This window comes from Mytilus californianus, unplaced genomic scaffold, assembly GCF_021869535.1.
Source record: "Mytilus californianus isolate M0D057914Y unplaced genomic scaffold, xbMytCali1.0.p SCAF_7, whole genome shotgun sequence".
NCBI lineage: Eukaryota > Metazoa > Mollusca > Bivalvia > Mytilida > Mytilidae > Mytilus > Mytilus californianus.
In genome coordinates this window covers 111,995,458-112,013,145 of record NW_026262723.1, presented here as the reverse complement: position 1 = coordinate 112,013,145, position 17,688 = coordinate 111,995,458, and the positions used below count along the sequence as shown (strand labels likewise).

At 33.8% G+C, this 17,688-nt stretch overlaps 1 protein-coding gene and 1 long non-coding RNA gene across 2 annotated transcripts in view; both read right to left on the bottom strand.

The window, feature by feature from the left end:
- LOC127710205 (coiled-coil domain-containing protein 57-like) overlaps window positions 1-17,688 on the bottom strand; it is a 62,802-nt gene that overhangs the window by 42,061 nt on the left and 3,053 nt on the right. The window contains exons 2-4 of the mRNA XM_052215965.1: window positions 15,052-15,140; window positions 12,758-12,912; window positions 5,352-5,520 (exon numbers count right to left, since the gene is read on the bottom strand). Of these exons, the coding sequence (XP_052071925.1) occupies window positions 5,352-5,520; window positions 12,758-12,912; window positions 15,052-15,137 (410 nt within the window). The 5' untranslated portion in view covers window positions 15,138-15,140. The remainder of the gene's footprint in view (window positions 1-5,351; window positions 5,521-12,757; window positions 12,913-15,051; window positions 15,141-17,688) is intronic.
- On the bottom strand, window positions 9,791-12,003 carry LOC127710206 (uncharacterized). The gene is made up of 2 exons (XR_007986040.1): window positions 11,574-12,003; window positions 9,791-10,982 (listed from the first exon to the last, which is right to left on the bottom strand). It is a non-coding gene; the product is annotated as an uncharacterized LOC127710206 (long non-coding RNA).

Here is a 17,688-nt window from a genome sequence, read left to right as displayed (position 1 = left end):
ATGAACCAACAAAATTGTGAAAACATAATTTAAATCAATGAACTACCAAAATGAAACCCCTACCAGACAGAAAACTGATTGATATTTCACAACTAAAATTTTGAAAAGTTAGCGAATAGCGAAAATGACATCTACAAGACAAATAAAAATTTGATGTTTATGTGAAAACTTGGTAGTGATCAATTAACCATGAAAACAAACTTCTGGTAACCGACTTTTATAGTGCAAATAAAATGACATATAACCTAAAATAACTGAAAAGATCACCTTTCAGCAACATGAAAATAATGTCAAGATATCACATTTTATACAAGTATATAGTACATATGTAACATATATGTTTTCTTTGATTATAAGAAAATCATTAAGACTGGCTAAATTGTCTTTACATTTCTTTGGTTGAATCTTTAAGACACCATGATATGGCAATTGTGACATTGGAAAATTAATTAATCCGTCTTTTAAAAATGAAGTTTGAAATTTCATTTCAAAACAATTTGAAAATAATGCAGACATTTCTGGGTAAAATAGTAAACATTTCAAAAGCAGTCAACAAGTAAGAAGTCAACAAGAAAGGTGTCAACAAGAACAGCAAGAAAGAAGTCAACAAGAAGGTAGTCAACAAGAAGGAAGTCAACAAGAAAGGAGTCAACAAGAAAGAAGTCAACTAGAGAGGAGTCAACAAGAAAGGAGTCAACAAGAAAAGAGAACAAGAAAGGTGTCAACATGAAAGGAGTCAACAAGAAAGGAGTCAACAAGATAGGTGTCATTAAGAAAGAAGTTAACAAGAAAGGAGGAGTCAACAAGAAAGGAGTCAACAAGATAGGAGTCAACAAGATAGGTGTCAACAAGAAAAGAGGAGTCAACAAGAAATGTGTCAACAAGAAAGGTGTCAACAAGAAAGAAGTCAAAAAGAAAGAAGTCAACAAGAAAGAAGGAGTCAACAAGAAAGATGTAAACAAGAAAGAAGTCAACAAGAAAGGAGGAGTCAACAAGAAAGGATTCAAAAAAGGAGTCAACAAGAAAGAAGTCAACAAAAAAGCAACAAGGAAGAAGTAAGAAAGGAGTCTACAAGAAAGAAGGAGTCAACAAGAACAAGAAAGGGGTCAACAAGGAAGAAGTAAAAAAGGAGTCAGCAAGAAAGGAAGAAGTCAACAAGAAAGAAGGAGTCAACAAGAAAGGAGGAGTCAACAAGAAAGACGTTAACAAGAAAGAAGTCAACAAGAAAGGAGTCAACAAGAAAGGTATCAACAAGGAGGAGTCAAGAAGAAAGGTGTCAACAAGAAAGGAGGAGTCAACAAGAAAGAAGTCAACAAATAAATTTGGCAACAGAAAGGAGTCAACAAGAACAAGAAAGGAGGAGTCAACAATAAAGAAGTCAACAAGAAAGGAGTCAACAAGAAAGGTGTCAACAAGAGAGGAGTCAACAAGAAAGGAGTCAACAAGAAAGGAGGAATCAACAAGAAAGGATTCAAAAAAGGAGTCAACAAGAAAGAAGTCAACAAAAAAGCAACAAGGAAGAAGTAAGAAAGGAGTCTACAAGAAAGAAGGAGTCAACAAGAACAAGAAAGGGGTCAACAAGGAAGAAGTAAAAAAGGGGTCAGCAAGAAAGGAAGAAGTCAACAAGAAAGAAGGAGTCAACAAGAAAGGAGGAGTCAACAAGAAAGACGTTAACAAGAAAGAAGTCAACAAGAAAGGTGTCAACAAGGAGGAGTCAAGAAGAAAGGTGTCAACAAGAAAGGAGGAGTCAACAAGAAAGAAGTCAACAAAAAAGGAGGAGTCAACAAGAAATGTGTCAACAAGAAAGGAGAACAAATAAATTTGGCAACAGAAAGGAGTCAACAAGAACAAGAAAGGAGGAGTCACCAAAAAAGAAGTCAACAAGAAAGGAGTCAACAAGAAAGGAGGAGTCAACAAGAAAGGAGTCAACAAGAAAGAAGTCAACAAAAAAGCAACAAGGAAGAAGTAAGAAAGGAGTCTACAAGAAAGAAGGAGTCAACAAGAACAAGAAAGGGGTCAACAAGGAAGAAGTAAAAAAGGAGTCAGCAAGAAAGGATGAGTCAACAAGAAAGGAGGAGTCAACAAGAAAGACGTTAACAAGAGAGAAGTCAACAAGAAAGGAGTCAACAAGAAAGGTGTCAACAAGGAGGAGTCAAGAAGAAAGGTGTCAACAAGAAAGGAGTCAACAAGAAATGTGTCAAAAAGAAAGGAGAACAAATAAATTTGGCAACAGAAATGAGTCAATAAGAACAAGAAAGGAGGAGTCAACAAAAAAGAAGTCAACAAGAAAGGAGGAGTCAACAAGAAAGGAGTCAAAAAAGGAGTCAACAAGAAAGGTGTCAACAAGAGAGGAGTCAACAAGAAAGGAGGAGTCAAGAGTCAACAAGAAAGGAGGAGTCAACAAGAAAGACGTTAACAAGAAAGAAGTCAACAAAAAAGAAGTCAACAAGAAAGGAGTCAACAAGAAAGGAGGAGTCAACAAGAAAGGAGTCAACAGAAAGAAGTCAACAAGAAAGGAGTCAACAAGAAAGAAGTCTACAAGAAAGAAGTCAACAAGAAAGGAGTCAACAAGAAAGAAGTCAACAAGAAAGGAGTCAACAAAAAGGAGTTAACAAGAAAGGAGTTAACAAGAAAGGTGTCAACAGAAAGAAGTCAACAAGAAAGAAGTCAACAAGAAAGGAGTCAACAATAAAAGGAGTCAACAAGAAAGGTGTCAATATGAAAGGAGTAAACAAGAAAGAGTCAACAAGAAAGGAGGAGTCAACAAGAAAGGAGTCAACAAGAAAGATGTCAACAGAAAGAAGTCAACAAGAAAGAAGTCAACAAGAAAGGAGTCAACAGAAAGAAGTCAACAAGAAAGGAGTCAACAGAAAGGAGTCAACAGAAAGGAGGCAACAAGAAAGGAGGCAACAAGAAAGAAGTCAACAAGAAAGGTGTCAACAAGAAAGGAGTCAACAAGAGAGGAGTCAACAAGAAAGGAGTCAACAAGAAAGGAGTCAACAAGAAAGGTGTCAATATGAAAGGAGTAAACAAGAAAGGAGTCAACAAGAAAGGAGGAGTCAACAAGAAAGGAGGAGTCAACAAGAAAGGAGGAGTCAACAAGAAAGGTGTCAACAGAAAGAAGTCAACAAGAAAGAAGTCAACAAGAAAGGAGTCAACAGAAAAAAGTCAACAAGAAAGGAGTCAACAGAAAGGAGTCAACAAGAAAGAAGTCAACAAGAAAGGTGTCAACAAGAAAGGAGTCAACAAGAGAGGAGTCAACAAGAAAGGAGTCAACAAGATAGGAGTCAACAAGAAAGGAGTCAACAGAAAGAAGTCAACAAGAAAGAAGTCAAAAAGAAAGGAGTCAACAATAAAAGGAGTCAACAGAAAGGAGGCAACAGAAAGAAGTCAACAAGAAAGGAGTCAACAATAAAAGGAGTCAACAGAAAGGAGTCAACAGAAAGAAGTCAACAAGAAAGGAGTCAACAAGAAAGAAGTCAACAAGAAAGGAGTCAACAAGAAAGGAGTCAACAAGAAAGGAGGAGTCAACAAGAAAGGAGTCAATAAGAAAGGTGTCAACAGAAAGAAGTCAACAAGAAAGAAGTCAACAAGAAAGGAGTCAACAGAAAGAAGTCAACAAGAAAGGAGTCAACAGAAAGGAGTCAACAAGAAAGAAGTCAACAAGAAAGGTGTCAACAAGAAAGGAGTCAACAAGAGAGGAAACAACAAGAAAGGAGTCAACAAGATAGGAGTCAACAAGAAAGGAGTCAACAGAAAGAAGTCAACAAGAAAGAAGTCAAAAAGAAAGGAGTCAACAATAAAAGGAGTCAACAGAGAGGAGGCAACAGAAAGGAGGCAACAGAAAGAAGTCAAATAGAAAGGAGTCAACAATAAAAGGAGTCAACAAAAAGGAGTCAACAAGAAATAAGTCAACAAGAAAGGAGTCAACAAGAAAGGAGTCAACAAGATAGTAGTCAACAAGAAAGAAGTCAACAAGAAAGGAGTCAACAAGTGAAGGGGTGTCAACAAGAAAGGAGTCAACAAGATAGGAGTCAACAAGAAAGGAGTCAACAGAAAGAAGTCAACAAGAAAGGAGTAAACAAGAAAGAAGTCAACAAGAAAGGAGTCAACAGAAAGGAGTTAACAAGAAAGGAGTCAACAAGAAAGGTGTCAACAAGAAAGAAGTCAACAAGAAAGGAGTCAACAAGAGAGGAGTCAACAATAAAAGGAGTAAACAAGAAAGGAGGAGTCAACAAGATTGGAGTCAACAAGAAAGGAGGAGTCAACAAGAAAGGTGTAAACAGAAAGAAGTCAACAAGAAAGAAGTCAACAAGAAAGGAGTCAACAGAAAGGAGTCAACAAGATAGAAGTCAACAAGAAAGGAGTCAACAAGAAAGGAGTCAACAAGATAGAAGTCAACAAGAAAGGAGTCAACAGAAAGAAGCCAACAAGAAAGGAGTCAACAGAAAGAAGTCAACAAGAAAGGTGTCAACAAGAAAGAAGTCAACAGAAAGAAGTCAACAAGAAAGGAGTAAACAAGAAAGAAGTCAACAAGAAAGGAGTCAACAGAAAGGAGTTAACAAGAAAGGAGTCAACAAGAAAGGTGTCAACAAGAAAGAAGTCAACAAGAAAGGAGTCAACAAGAGAGGAGTCAACAATAAAAGGAGTAAACAAGAAAGGAGGAGTCAACAAGATTGGAGTCAACAAGAAAGGTGTAAACAGAAAGAAGTCAACAAGAAAGAAGTCAACAAGAAAGGAGTCAACAGAAAGGAGTCAACAAGATAGAAGTCAACAAGAAAGGAGTCAACAAGAAAGGAGTCAACAAGATAGAAGTCAACAAGAAAGGAGTCAACAGAAAGAAGCCAACAAGAAACGAGTCAACAGAAAGAAGTCAACAAGAAAGGTGTCAACAAGAAAGAAGTCAACAAGAAAGGTGTCAACAAGAAAGAAGTCTACAAGAAAGGAGTCAACAGAAAGGAGTCAACAGAAAGTAGTCAACAAGAAAGGAGTCAACAGAAAGAAGTCAACAAGAAAGGTGTCAACAAGAAAGGAGTCAACAAGAAAGGAGTCAACAAGATAGGTGTCAACAAGAAAGAAGTCTACAAGAAAGGAGTCAACAGAAAGGAGTCAACAGAAAGAAGTCAACAAGAAAGGAGTCAACTGAAAGAAGTCAACAAGAAAGGTGTCAACAAGAAAGGAGTCAACAGAAAGAAGTCTATAAGAAAGAAGTCAACAAGAAAGGAGTCAGGAGTTCAAAATTTCGGTTTTGTATCAAATATATAGGAAAATTTTAGGTCAGGAACTCATTTGAAGAAAACCCCACATATTTTTTTATTCATAAAATAGCTTTATAAGCTTAAGTGCAATACCATTTAAATGAGTCTACTTCTGCCTGTTTTTCCTTAAGTCTTTGTTGATAATGTCTCTGTAGTTCATCCTTGGCTTGATTATCTCTTCCTATCACTGATTTCAAGTCATCTATCTGTATCTTTAGTTCACTTGTTTCACCATTCTTCATGCTTAGTTCAGTTTTTAAATCTATAAATAAAAGTAATCAAAGCGCGAAAGCGCTGTAAAGGCAGTTAATTACAGGTTGTGTGTATTTTTAGTCCAGTTATATCATTATCTTGCATAGTACAGTGTACTTATCAGAGGTGGCTTTCAGTATTTAAGATTTAGAGTTCTCTAATGATATTGAACAAGTTTTATGAATGTCATATTCTGAGCACTATATGAAGGCGTTTGTTCTCACTTGTTTATGAACTTGTGCATTATATCCAGTTTGTACCTTTTTTATCTATGTTTATAGTCAAATTAGTTATCAAAGGTACCAGGATTATAATTTAATACGCCAGACTCGCGTTTCGTCTACATAAGACTCATCAGTGACGCTCAGATCAAAATAGTTATAAAGCCAAACAAGTACAAAGTTGAAGAGCATTGAGGACCCAAAATTCCAAAAAATTGTGCCAAATACGGCTAAGGTAATCTATTCCTTGGATAAGAAAATCCTTAGTTTTTCGAAAAATTCAAAGTTTTGTAACAGGAAGTTTATAAAAATGACCATATAATTGATATTCAAATACTGTTTAAAATAGTTAGGCATTTTCTTTTTAGAAATAAGTAAATGTTATCAACTGTATTTCATTCAACTCTGCAAATGTGGTTTGTTACTAGTAAGTATGGATGATAGTTGTTTCATTGGCAATCATAACACATCTCCTTATTTATATAATGATCTATATTCAACGACCTCAGGTACAAAAAAAATGTATGTAACTAAACTGTGATGGGAAACCTTTGACTTCTTTCTTTTATATAAACTTTTGATTTGGTACCATAGAACTATGTAGAATAAATGTACATTGCAACATGTCAATTCTTTCAATGACAATACTTTTTTAGAAACTATAACTCCAAGCAAAATTATATTTCTAAGTTTAAAGTAATTTATGAATGAAAAAAGGAGTTCTTAATTAAGAAATAAACTGATTCGCTGAGCGCAGCTGGATACACCGCAGAGGTCCAACCCTGAACAGTTGGGGCAAAAATGGACACAATATTCAAGCTTGATACAGGTCTGTATTTGGATTGTAATTAAATATTTTACATATTATAGTTTCTGAATAAATGTAGTCAAAGAACTTGAAATCGGTTATATGAATTGAATTTATATTCAATTAAAGATTTCTTGCTGTTGTGCAATAAACTGTGCTGTTGGGCAATACTTAATAAATCTGTTGCCAGACTATAAAGAATAAAGTTCAATTTCTTCTCAATGTCATATTTGAAATTTATGAAAATCTATAGGGAGATTACATCAATAGCTATAAATAATTCACCCAAGTTTCATGCCAACTGCTTAAAGCATTTTTGAGTTGTTGTCCAACAACAGTGCACACGCTGAAATGTCTCGCCTTCTTTACTAATCACTGATATTATGTTGATAGTCCTTAATATAAAGCTTTATTACAACTGTCACATAAACTTAACATTAACCAAGAAAACTAAACATTGACCAATGAACCATGAAAATGAGGTCAAGGTCAGATGAACCATGCCAGGCAGGCATGTACGGCTAACAATTCTTCCATACAACAACTATAGTTGACCTATTGCTTATAGTTTAAGAAAAACAGACCAAAACACAACTAGATACGCCCGCAGAGGTCCAACCCTGAACAGTTGGGGCAAAAATGGACACAATATTCAAGCTTGATTCAGGTCTGAATTTGGATTGTAATTAAATATTTGACATATTATAGGTTTCTGAATAAATGTAGTCAACAATCTTGAAATTGGTTATATGAATTGAATATGCAATTAAAGATTTCTTGCTGTTGTGCAATACTTAGTAAACCTGTTGTCAGACTATAAACAAATAAAGTTCAATTAATTCTCAATGTCATATTAGAAATTTATGAAAATAAAAAGGGAGCTTACAACAATAGATATAAACAATTCACCAAAGTTTCATGAGAATTGGTGACAGCATATTTGAGTTATTGTTCGAAAACTGGAAAATCACCCCTTTTTTTAATGAATAAAACCCCATAACTCAGAAATGTAAAATGTAAAATTTATAAAATTCTAAAGGGAGCTTACATCAATACATACAAACAATTCACCAAAGTTTCATAAGAATTGCTGTAAGCATTTTAGAGTTTTTGTCCGAAAACTGGAAAATCCCCCCTTTTTTTATGAATAAAACCCTGTAACTCGGAAACGTAAAATCTAAAATTTATAAAAATCGAAAGGGAGCTCATGTCAATAGATATAAACAATTCACCACAATTTCTTGCAAGTTGGTGAAAGCATTCTTGACTTATTGTCAGAAAACTGGAAAATCCCCCTTTTTTTAATGAATAAAACCCCATAACTCGGAAACGTAAAATCTAAATTTTATAAAAAATGAAAGGGAGCTCACGTCAATAGATATAAACAATTCACCAAAGTTTTATGCAAATTGGTAAAAGCATTTTTGAGTTAATGTCCGACATGTTGACGACGGACTGACAGACGGACAACGGTATACCATAATACGTCCCGTAAACGGGCGTATAAAAACTTAACAGAGCAATGAACTGTGAAAATGAGGTCAAGGTCAAATAAAACCTGCGCGACTGACATAAAGATCATAAAATATTTCCATACACCAAATATAGTTGACCTATTGCATATAGTATTAGAAAAAAAGACCAAAACTCAAAATCTTAACTTTGACCACTGTACCATGAAAATGAGGTCACGGTCAAATGACACCTGCCAGCTAGACATGTACATCTTACTATCATTCCATACACCAAATATAGTAGACCTTTTGCATACAGTATAAGAAAAACAGACCAAAACACAAAAACTTAACTATAACTACTGAACCATGAAAATGAGGTCAAGGTCAGATGACACCTGCCAGTTGGACATGTACACTTCACAGTCCTTCCATACACCGAATATACTTGACCTATTGCTTATAGTATCTGAGATATGGACTTGACCACCAAAACTTAACCTTGTTCACTGATCCATGAAATGAGGTCGAGGTCAAGTGAAAACTGTCTGACAGGCATGAGGACCTTGCAAGGTCGCACATACCAAACATAGTTATCCTACTACTTATAATAAGAGAGAATTTAACATTACAAAAAATGTTTACTTTTTTTTCAAGTAGTCACTGAACTATGAAAATGAGGTCAAGGACATTGGACATGTGGCTGACGGAAACTTCGTAACATGAGGCATCCATATACAAAGTATGAAGCATCCAGGTCTTCCACCTTCTAAAATATAAAGCTTTTAAGAAGTAAGCTAACGCTGCCGCCGCAACATCACTATCCCTATGTCGAGCTTTCTGCGACAAAAGTCGCAGGCTCGACAAAAACTGGAAAATCCCAATAAAACACCATAACTCAGAAATGTAAAATCTAAAATTTATAAAATTCTCAAGGGAGCTTACGGATTGATAATTTAGTCTTAGATGCAAGATTTTTATATCAGTTGTTAGTGGCTTTGAACTAGCTGTCAGTAACTGCAAGTACTCTCAGATCTGTACTTTCTGTCTTTTTCTTGTTTGGATGTACAACTACCCGACCACATCCACTTGTATTTGTATTTATCCATCTGATGAGTTAAGCCTCTTTCAAGTGATTTTTATAGTTCGTTCTTATATTGTACTGTTACACCACTGTCCCAGGTTAGGGGGAAGGTTGGGCTCCCGCTAACATGTTTAACCCCGACACATTCTGTATGTACATGTATGTGCCTGTCCCAAGTCAGGAGCCTGTAATTCAGTGGTTGTCGTTTGTTTATGTGTTGCATATTTGTTATATTCGTTCATTTTTTGTACATTAATTAGGCCGTTAGTTTTCTTGTTTGAATTGTTTTACATTGTCATTTCGGGCCTTTTATAGCTGACTATGCGGTATGGGCTTTGCTCATTGTTGAAGGCCATACTGTGACCTATAGCTGTTAATTTCTGTGTCATTTGGTCTCTTGTGAGAGTTATCTCATTGGCAATCATACCACATCTTCTTTTTTATATTTACATCAACAGATATAAACAATTCACCAAAGTCAAGGTGAGACAACAAAACTTAGTGGTAAGATCTCTGAAATTTTTTACACGGTACAAGTTTTTCTCATTGTTGGAGATTGTACGGTGACAGTAACACCTGTAACTGCTTAAACCCATTTCTTATGCACTTTAGTTCAATAAACTCACTGAATATCATACCACATCTCCTTATTTTTATATGCATTACAATTTACATGTGCATGTAATTATAAATATATATATATCAGAACAAAATTCATTGCGTCACTTTTATTTCTGCATCCTTTGGCACAATACAAGTTTTTAAATTACACAACATAAAACAACTAAATGTTATTTCAGATGAAAGTTTTGTTTCAGTTCCATTCATAGGATTTGTTAGAATTTTGTATGTTTTGCCAAGTCCAATAATTCGCTCTATGTGCACATGTTAATTGGAGACTTTTCTATCCCGTATAAGAGTTTTGGAACTAATTCTGTTTCTTTTTTTGAAAAAAGTTAGCAAACAAATCTTGCACATTTAAACCTTTGTCTGCCATCACACTGTCACCTGGATCACATAACTGAACTACATTTTGTATTCTACATCTTTCAACTATTTCATAGTCACTGGTAGAACCAACATATGCAGTAGAGACATAGTTGACTAAACCACCAGGCGTCGAACATACAAGTATTTTCAGTGTTTCTGTTTTTATATGATGAAAAGGTTGCCTGAGCTCTAGGAGCTTTAGTTTTATCATGGGATATTCTGTGCTGTCAATAATAATCCAAGTCGTAGGAAACTTTATTTTGAAGTTGGATGGCGAAAAATGCCTGACTAAACCACTAGATGGCCAAGTGTTAGCCTCACACCACTGTTTAGGCATAAAAACAATCCATGTATATACACAATATTCTTAACACTAGATTCAATCTAGAATCTAGAAAGTTCAAAGTTGGTTGTATAATGCCTCAATTTCATCAAAGTCATAAAAAAACTGATTTTCAACTGACACCCTATCAATTTGAAAATATATGTATCTCAAACAATGTGCTGTTGGACCAAGTGTGGTCAAAACAAATAAAAATTTAGTATACAACTCTAAACTGGTATAAAAATGCATGGCTGTGTCACGTGTCTTCATTTCAAAATTCTCTGCTGAAAACATAGACATTGATGGTGTTTGCGTAATTCCATCTTTGAAGCTCAACATTAGCTCAGCAGTTGGTGGTGGACAGTCATAAATCCTTTCTGCAGTATGAATGACTTCTTCAGGAAAACCAACTTTACAATCAAAACTTTCCTCTAGATTTCTACTACAATATTCATCAAGTTTAGTTCTTTTGTTTTCACAGGAAACTGCCCTGATTTTTCTTTTTGCGGACGATTCAGTCTCTTGCTTGGTCCAGGAAAATAGGCTGGGAATGGCAGTAGACTTAGGTCTCTGTATGGTGGGTTTGCGCCCTGAAAAAGGTTATAAAACATTAGTTTTTTGATAATTAAATGAACTTCCATTAGCAATGTATACTTTCATGACTTTGTATTACCTGGCGAAATATTAACTAGATTTATTCATTACAATCTGGATAAAACTATGTTTGCCTGATTCAATGTATGTTATGTAAATCCAAAGGACAAACAATGAGAGACTTATGCAACAAACGTACATTGTTTGTACCTAAATAACTATAATATTGATGAGAGCATGTCATTGTTTTGTTCCTGTTAACATTAATATTATTATTGTCATTGATATTTTTCAAGAAAGTCTATGAGGCATAGCTTATGCATTCCTGTCATTACTACATTAGCATAATTAGTGCTAAAATAATTCTCAGTATGATATACCTCTTGTAAGAAATCATTATAACTGTAGCAATCACGAAAAAATCTCAAACAGATCACATTGAATCGTAATACAAAAAATTATGACGTCTTGAATTAACCACCCCCTTTTATTCTAAAACGATAATTGCGGTTGTAAACAGGCTTTGGTTTATTCGCATGGCGATTACATATATAACTATATATTTCAAAAAGAAAATAGAGTTTTACCATGAATAGTTTCCTGCAGGTAGTCTTTTTCAGTAAAATGTGCCTTGCAAACAACAGCTGATTGAGATGGACTCCACGATGAAATCGTGTTCTCGTCCAATCTGCGTTTGGGCCATAGCGTTGATCCAACTTTTCCTTCTTTTTAAGTCATTTGGAAATGCATGTCCTTCTCTTAAATGACATCCAGGTACACAACAACAAGTACTTGGCATCGTTAATTTAAAATGTAACTGAAATAGTTGCACAGTGCAGAAACCGGAAGTTGAGGAACAGGATCGGCTACCACGGCGCCACCTATTCAGGAACGATAATTTGCTACTTTATATAACTGCGAAATAACAATAACGTTAGACGGGTTCACGTGCATAAACAGAAATGCGCTTTAAATTGTATAATATAATTAATGTTCAGTCGACTCTTAATTATTATATCAACGACTGAAAAGATTTATAAACATCTAGATTGCAGATAACACTCGAAATTAACCCGAGCTCTTTCCACACGGAATTCAAATAATTCTAGTTTGTCAATCGGTTGACTGCTTATAATGCAAAATACAAATATATCAAAAGTTTTTAAAACTAACAAAACACAATGATCGTTTCTCTATTTCCCAATGTAAATGAAATGAAACAAAAAACATTTTATATCACAATAAGAAGAGGAGAGAATTCAACATTTCCGGATCTACTTGGAGCCTAATGACCCCCCACGTAGATAAGTTGGATATCGCGGAAGGAAGGATTAACCCGGCAACTAGAAAGGCATTAAAGCACTGCCTTTAAAAACAGGTAAAAAAGAAGTTGCCTGCAAAGTATTCACAAATTACTTAAAACCTGCATTGTTAATTGTTTATTTCATAGTTATTGTAATTTGGATATAGTTTTAGTATGTTATAAATCTAATATGAGAATTTGAGTCAAATCAGAGGAAATAAATTTGACAGCTAATGCCCCTTTAAGATGTCTATGGGAAACATGGGGAAAACATAAATGAATCTGACCAATTATTTCAGCTTATCACAACTATAGTCAAGATTAACGCACAGTAATTGTATATCGGAGTATGCTAGAATTATTCTTCAAGCAAATTGAATAGTATTGGAAGAAATTAGTGAAGGCAGACCAATCACAACCTCAATTTTGGTGGTTTGTTAAAATATTACAAAAACAAGGTTAACTTACCTACAAATATTTTATCATATCTGTCTAACTCTTGATCTCTCTCTTCTAAAAGTTTTAAATTATACTTAAAATCTTCCTTCAACTTCTGAATTTTGGATTTTTCTTCATTTAACTGTTTGTCTTTTTCAACATAAGCTGCTTCTAAGGTTTCCATTCTTCAAATAAAAATATACAAATAAAGTCTATAAGATAGAGATTAATAAATGAGATATTATGTATCTCAATGAGACAACAACCTTTCAACAAGTTTACTAATATAGAAATCTGAAGGTCACCTTCAACAACAGGCATCCTCCCAAATCATACCAAAAGCTTTAAATCACCTACATCTGGACAAATTGTATATGAATACAACAAACAAAAGATGACTGAAAATACTGTTAAATCACTTAAAACAATAGGGGAAAAAAATAATCAATGAACGTGTTCAATACCTAAAACAAGCATACCATATACATGCATGTCAGTGTAAAACTTAATTTTGTTGGTACTATCCTTATAGGTTGTCATTCTTATATATTCTATAAGTTTTAATAATTTCAATATAAAAATAATCCAGTCTTTTTACATATAAATGATATAAGTAAACATCAAGTGGCCATACATTATACACATGTAGATAACAAATGAAGCTGTTTATGTATGAGAAAGACTAAAATACTGAGCCAGCTAGACATTTTTCTCTGTTTCACTGTTTTAAGTGTGGTCTAAGTATGAGCTTCAATATCAAGTGTAACCTGTGATCCATATATGGGTTGATTTGAAGAGGTGGTTTATATGACAAGGGTATAAACTCTGAATTCGATAACCAGTCAAAGTATTTTTTTTCTTATACAATGTAACTAATAAAATAGAACATCTGCTCTCTGGTCGGGTTGTTGTCTCTTTGACATATTCCCCATTTCCATTCTCAATTTTATTGTTGTAATTAAAATAAAAACATTTATCAGACAGTATAACTCATTTTTCAATTATTTTTCATCCTCACCTGAATATTGCATTGCTATATATACATTGTATTTTTCACTTTCCTACTTATATACATGAAAATTTTCAGATGCATCATCATATTTATAATTCAGCCCACACACAAATACTTGTGTTGATTAATACCAACAAGGGTCGTTGTTCACAGTTTATAAATTTTACTTTAATTTCTGTGTTAGTTTGACCAACTTATTAAAGTTTGATGAAATACTTTTATTTCACATGACAATTATATAATAAAATATCTTTAGAAACTTAAAGGAGAATCTTTAAATAATTGATTGGTGTCCAATATTATGAATATATTAGTGGATACTAGGAAATCTCTATAGCTGTATTTCATACTTATTAATAACTGTGTAATAATGCTCTTGTGATAATTTAATTAGGGTTTAATGTCAGTTATCACCAATGACATTTTCAATAATTGAAGAGTTGTCAAGTATAAAAGGACTCGCACTATCACATTTTCATTTTCAGTTTTTGCAAATATATTAAACTTAAGGATGTTCGCTCCTCTTGTTTTTGAATTTTTGTCAGATATTCGGAATCCTCTGGTTTTATCCATCTAGTACCCATTAAAAATTTAGCCCATTATGCCCTACTTTTCTTTTCATAATTTTATTACATATAGTTTTAAAAGTCATATTTGAAAATCTTATAAAAACCTTGTTATTTTTTCATAGTTTTTGAAAGAAAATGCTGCCAATGTCAATTTTATGAATAGTCTAGAGAGAATCATTTCCCGCCAAATTTTCAATGGCTTATATCTCAAAATCAAGCACACGGACCTATCATTCTTTTCTTCTTTTCAAGTTCTGTTATAAATATACTATCAATTCATAACAGTCTTTTAAAAAGCTTGTTATTTTGAAACAGAGTAGCAAACATCCTTAAGCATGTGTACTAAGTTTTATAATAAGTTGATGTTGCCACAAATTACCTTAAACCAAACCTGATATGGGACAGATGGACTGACAAATGCAGAGTCCAGAAAACATAATACCTTATTAAGACAAAAAACATTAAGATATAAGTACAGACAACAGTTTAACATGGTTCTTAGCTTGGACAGTAAATTAACCATAATAAGCTTGTTTAAAAATCTACTTTTAATCTGAATCAGTGGAAAACCAGAAAAAAAAACTGAGCACTACGAATACAATATTTGCATTATATCCAAAAACCAAAGTACAGGTAAGCAATTACATAGAAAGTTTACATAAAGATGTGAGCATGAGATTAAATAGCTCATATGGCCTTTTCAGACAAGTGAACTGAAAAGAAAGAAACTTTGCTTAAGCTACCTGAGCTCAGTTACTTCTTTCCATTCTCTTTCTTTCTGAGCAGCCAGTTCTTTCCAATTACTCTTCTTTTCTGTATTGTCTGCCATTTTCTTCAATTAGATAAAAAAAAAAATTTTAATCAAGCTGGATAAAATATCTGTAGGCATCTACAAATGTACCAATCGTCCACATTTATAATCTGAGACAACAAAACTATCTCAACATGTTATCACAATAAGTTCCTTGAAAACTTTTTTTTAATAAGTCATTTTAGATTAGTACATTGTAAATTATCTATTTATTTGATAATAAATGCTTTTTAAAAAAGTAACAATCATGGCAATTGTTTGTTTGTATTTGAGCAGTTTAAATTTAAAATGATTCCCCATCTGAGCAAAGATCAGATTTCCCTTTCACATCATCTCATGATTTTGTCTCATTGGCAATCATACCACATCTCCTTTTTTCATATTAGTTACACAAATAAAGGACACACTGACCAGGAAATATGGAATAATAAATAATTATATGTGTTAAACACCCTTTAGTTTTTTCTAAATTAATAATCATGATAATGCATGGAATAATATTCATTTTTCTTATGTCTATTGGTACTACATGTATGGTCATGACAGTTAAATTCGGCAATTCTGTCCATTTGATAAGTCTCTGCATTGCTTCTTCTTAATGTTGAATGAACTGAAAAACAGAACTGATGAAATGAATCTGGGTTAGTTGGCCCACAACCTCTTTCTCCCCTGTTCCTGTTTGCCCAGAGTATGTTCGATATATGTAAGCAGCTATACATTTGTAGGTCACTGTGAACAATGAGCAAGTTATAAAAGCCCCAATATGGCAAAATTTAAAAACAATTCGATGATGAAAACAAATGCCTGTAATGATTAAACAATAAAACAAAATCAAATATGACAACTGACAACAACCAAATAACAGGATTGGAATACTACATACAAATGTGGTTGGATGTGGTTGGTTTAAACACGTTTAAGAGCGTTCAACACTCCTCTAACCTGGGAAATCCTGCAGTGGTGAAATAACACAACTTACAATTAACTCTAAAAATCAGTTGAAAGTGCTTGACTCATCAGATTGGCATGAAGCACCAAAAAAATACTATTAAAGACAAAAGACACAAAGTATCAACCTAAGAGTACTCACAGTAAGTCAGTGACAGGGAGCTACTTTGTTGTTCATAGCAAATTACAACTTATAACCTAGAAGAACTGTAAGCAGAGCTAGCAAATTGATACCAACAAGAAGATTAAGCATATGTTTTGTTATGTGAAACCATTAAAATTATACTAAGGAAAAATAAAAAATAATATAAGTTGACTCTATCAAGAATAATCATTTTGATAATATGAAATGGCAAATTCAATTTTTTGGTTTTGGAAACCCCAGAAATCATTCTGAACATTTTCTGATCAAAAAGTAAAAAAGAAGGTGAACAAAAGCATTATGTTATGAGGAATCTGCAAAAGTTTAATTGAAATCCATTCGCTGGTTTAAGAAGAGTTGCAGATGGGGACGTTATAATCATAATATGAAAGGGCAAAGTCCATGTTTTTGTGTGGGAAACCCAAGAAATCATTCCGATCAAAAAGTAAAATAGGAGGTACACAATGGCATTTGGTCATGAAAGTTTTATTTAATTCCATTCTCTGGTTTAGGAGGAATTGCAGATGCAAAATAAAAGGGTAAAGTTCATGTTTTTGCAACGGAAACCCCAGAAATCAATCTGATCAAAAGTACACAATGGTATAATGTCATGAAGAATCCTTAAAAGTTTGATTGAAATCCATTCCCTGGTTAACGAGGAGTCGCCAATGGGGAAAGTTTACCCTTTTAAGACATTGAATATCTAAATGCAGAAAAGTATGATGACAATTAAAAAGCAAACATTGTATTTCTAAGTACGAAAAAAAGTATGACACATCATGTACATGTGGAACAGGATCTACTTACCCTTTGAGAGCACCTGCGGTCACCCCCGGTTTTTGGTGGGATTCATGTTGCTCAGTCTTTAGTTTTCTATGTTGTGTTTTGCATACTATTGTCTGTCTTTTCAGTCATTTTTTGCCATGGCATTGTCAGTTCATTTAATTTTAGACTTCTGAGTTTGTATGTCCCTTTGTACATGTATCTTTTGCCTCTTCTTTAATGTTAGAAAATAAAAACAAACATGCAAAATCCACTTGTTAAAAACCAAAAACCATAAACAACTTAAAGATTCAGGTAGCACCAGCATCATTAATGGAGAAGTATTTCGTTATTACAGGAAGCATAAATGATTTGAGTCTATACACTATGGCCTATAAAACCTTCAAGAAGATGGCGGCGACATAAGTTATTCTGGTTTTTGTTCTTTTAGGGGCAATCTTTGTGAAGCAATAAAAAGGAGCATTTCTAATTTCCCACAAATGTGTATCTGAGGAGCATGTGATTTCCTGCAAATTTGTATATCTGATTACCAAAAAGTATGATGGTTAGCAAAACTAACATGCAAAGTCCACATGACAAAAACTAGTGTTCAAGAGCTCATCAGTTAGCAACTGCCTCATATAATAAAGACCAGTTCTATGTCATTAACCAAAGTCGTTTTGCCCCAGTAGACCCAGTAGACCCTGTCCATATTGT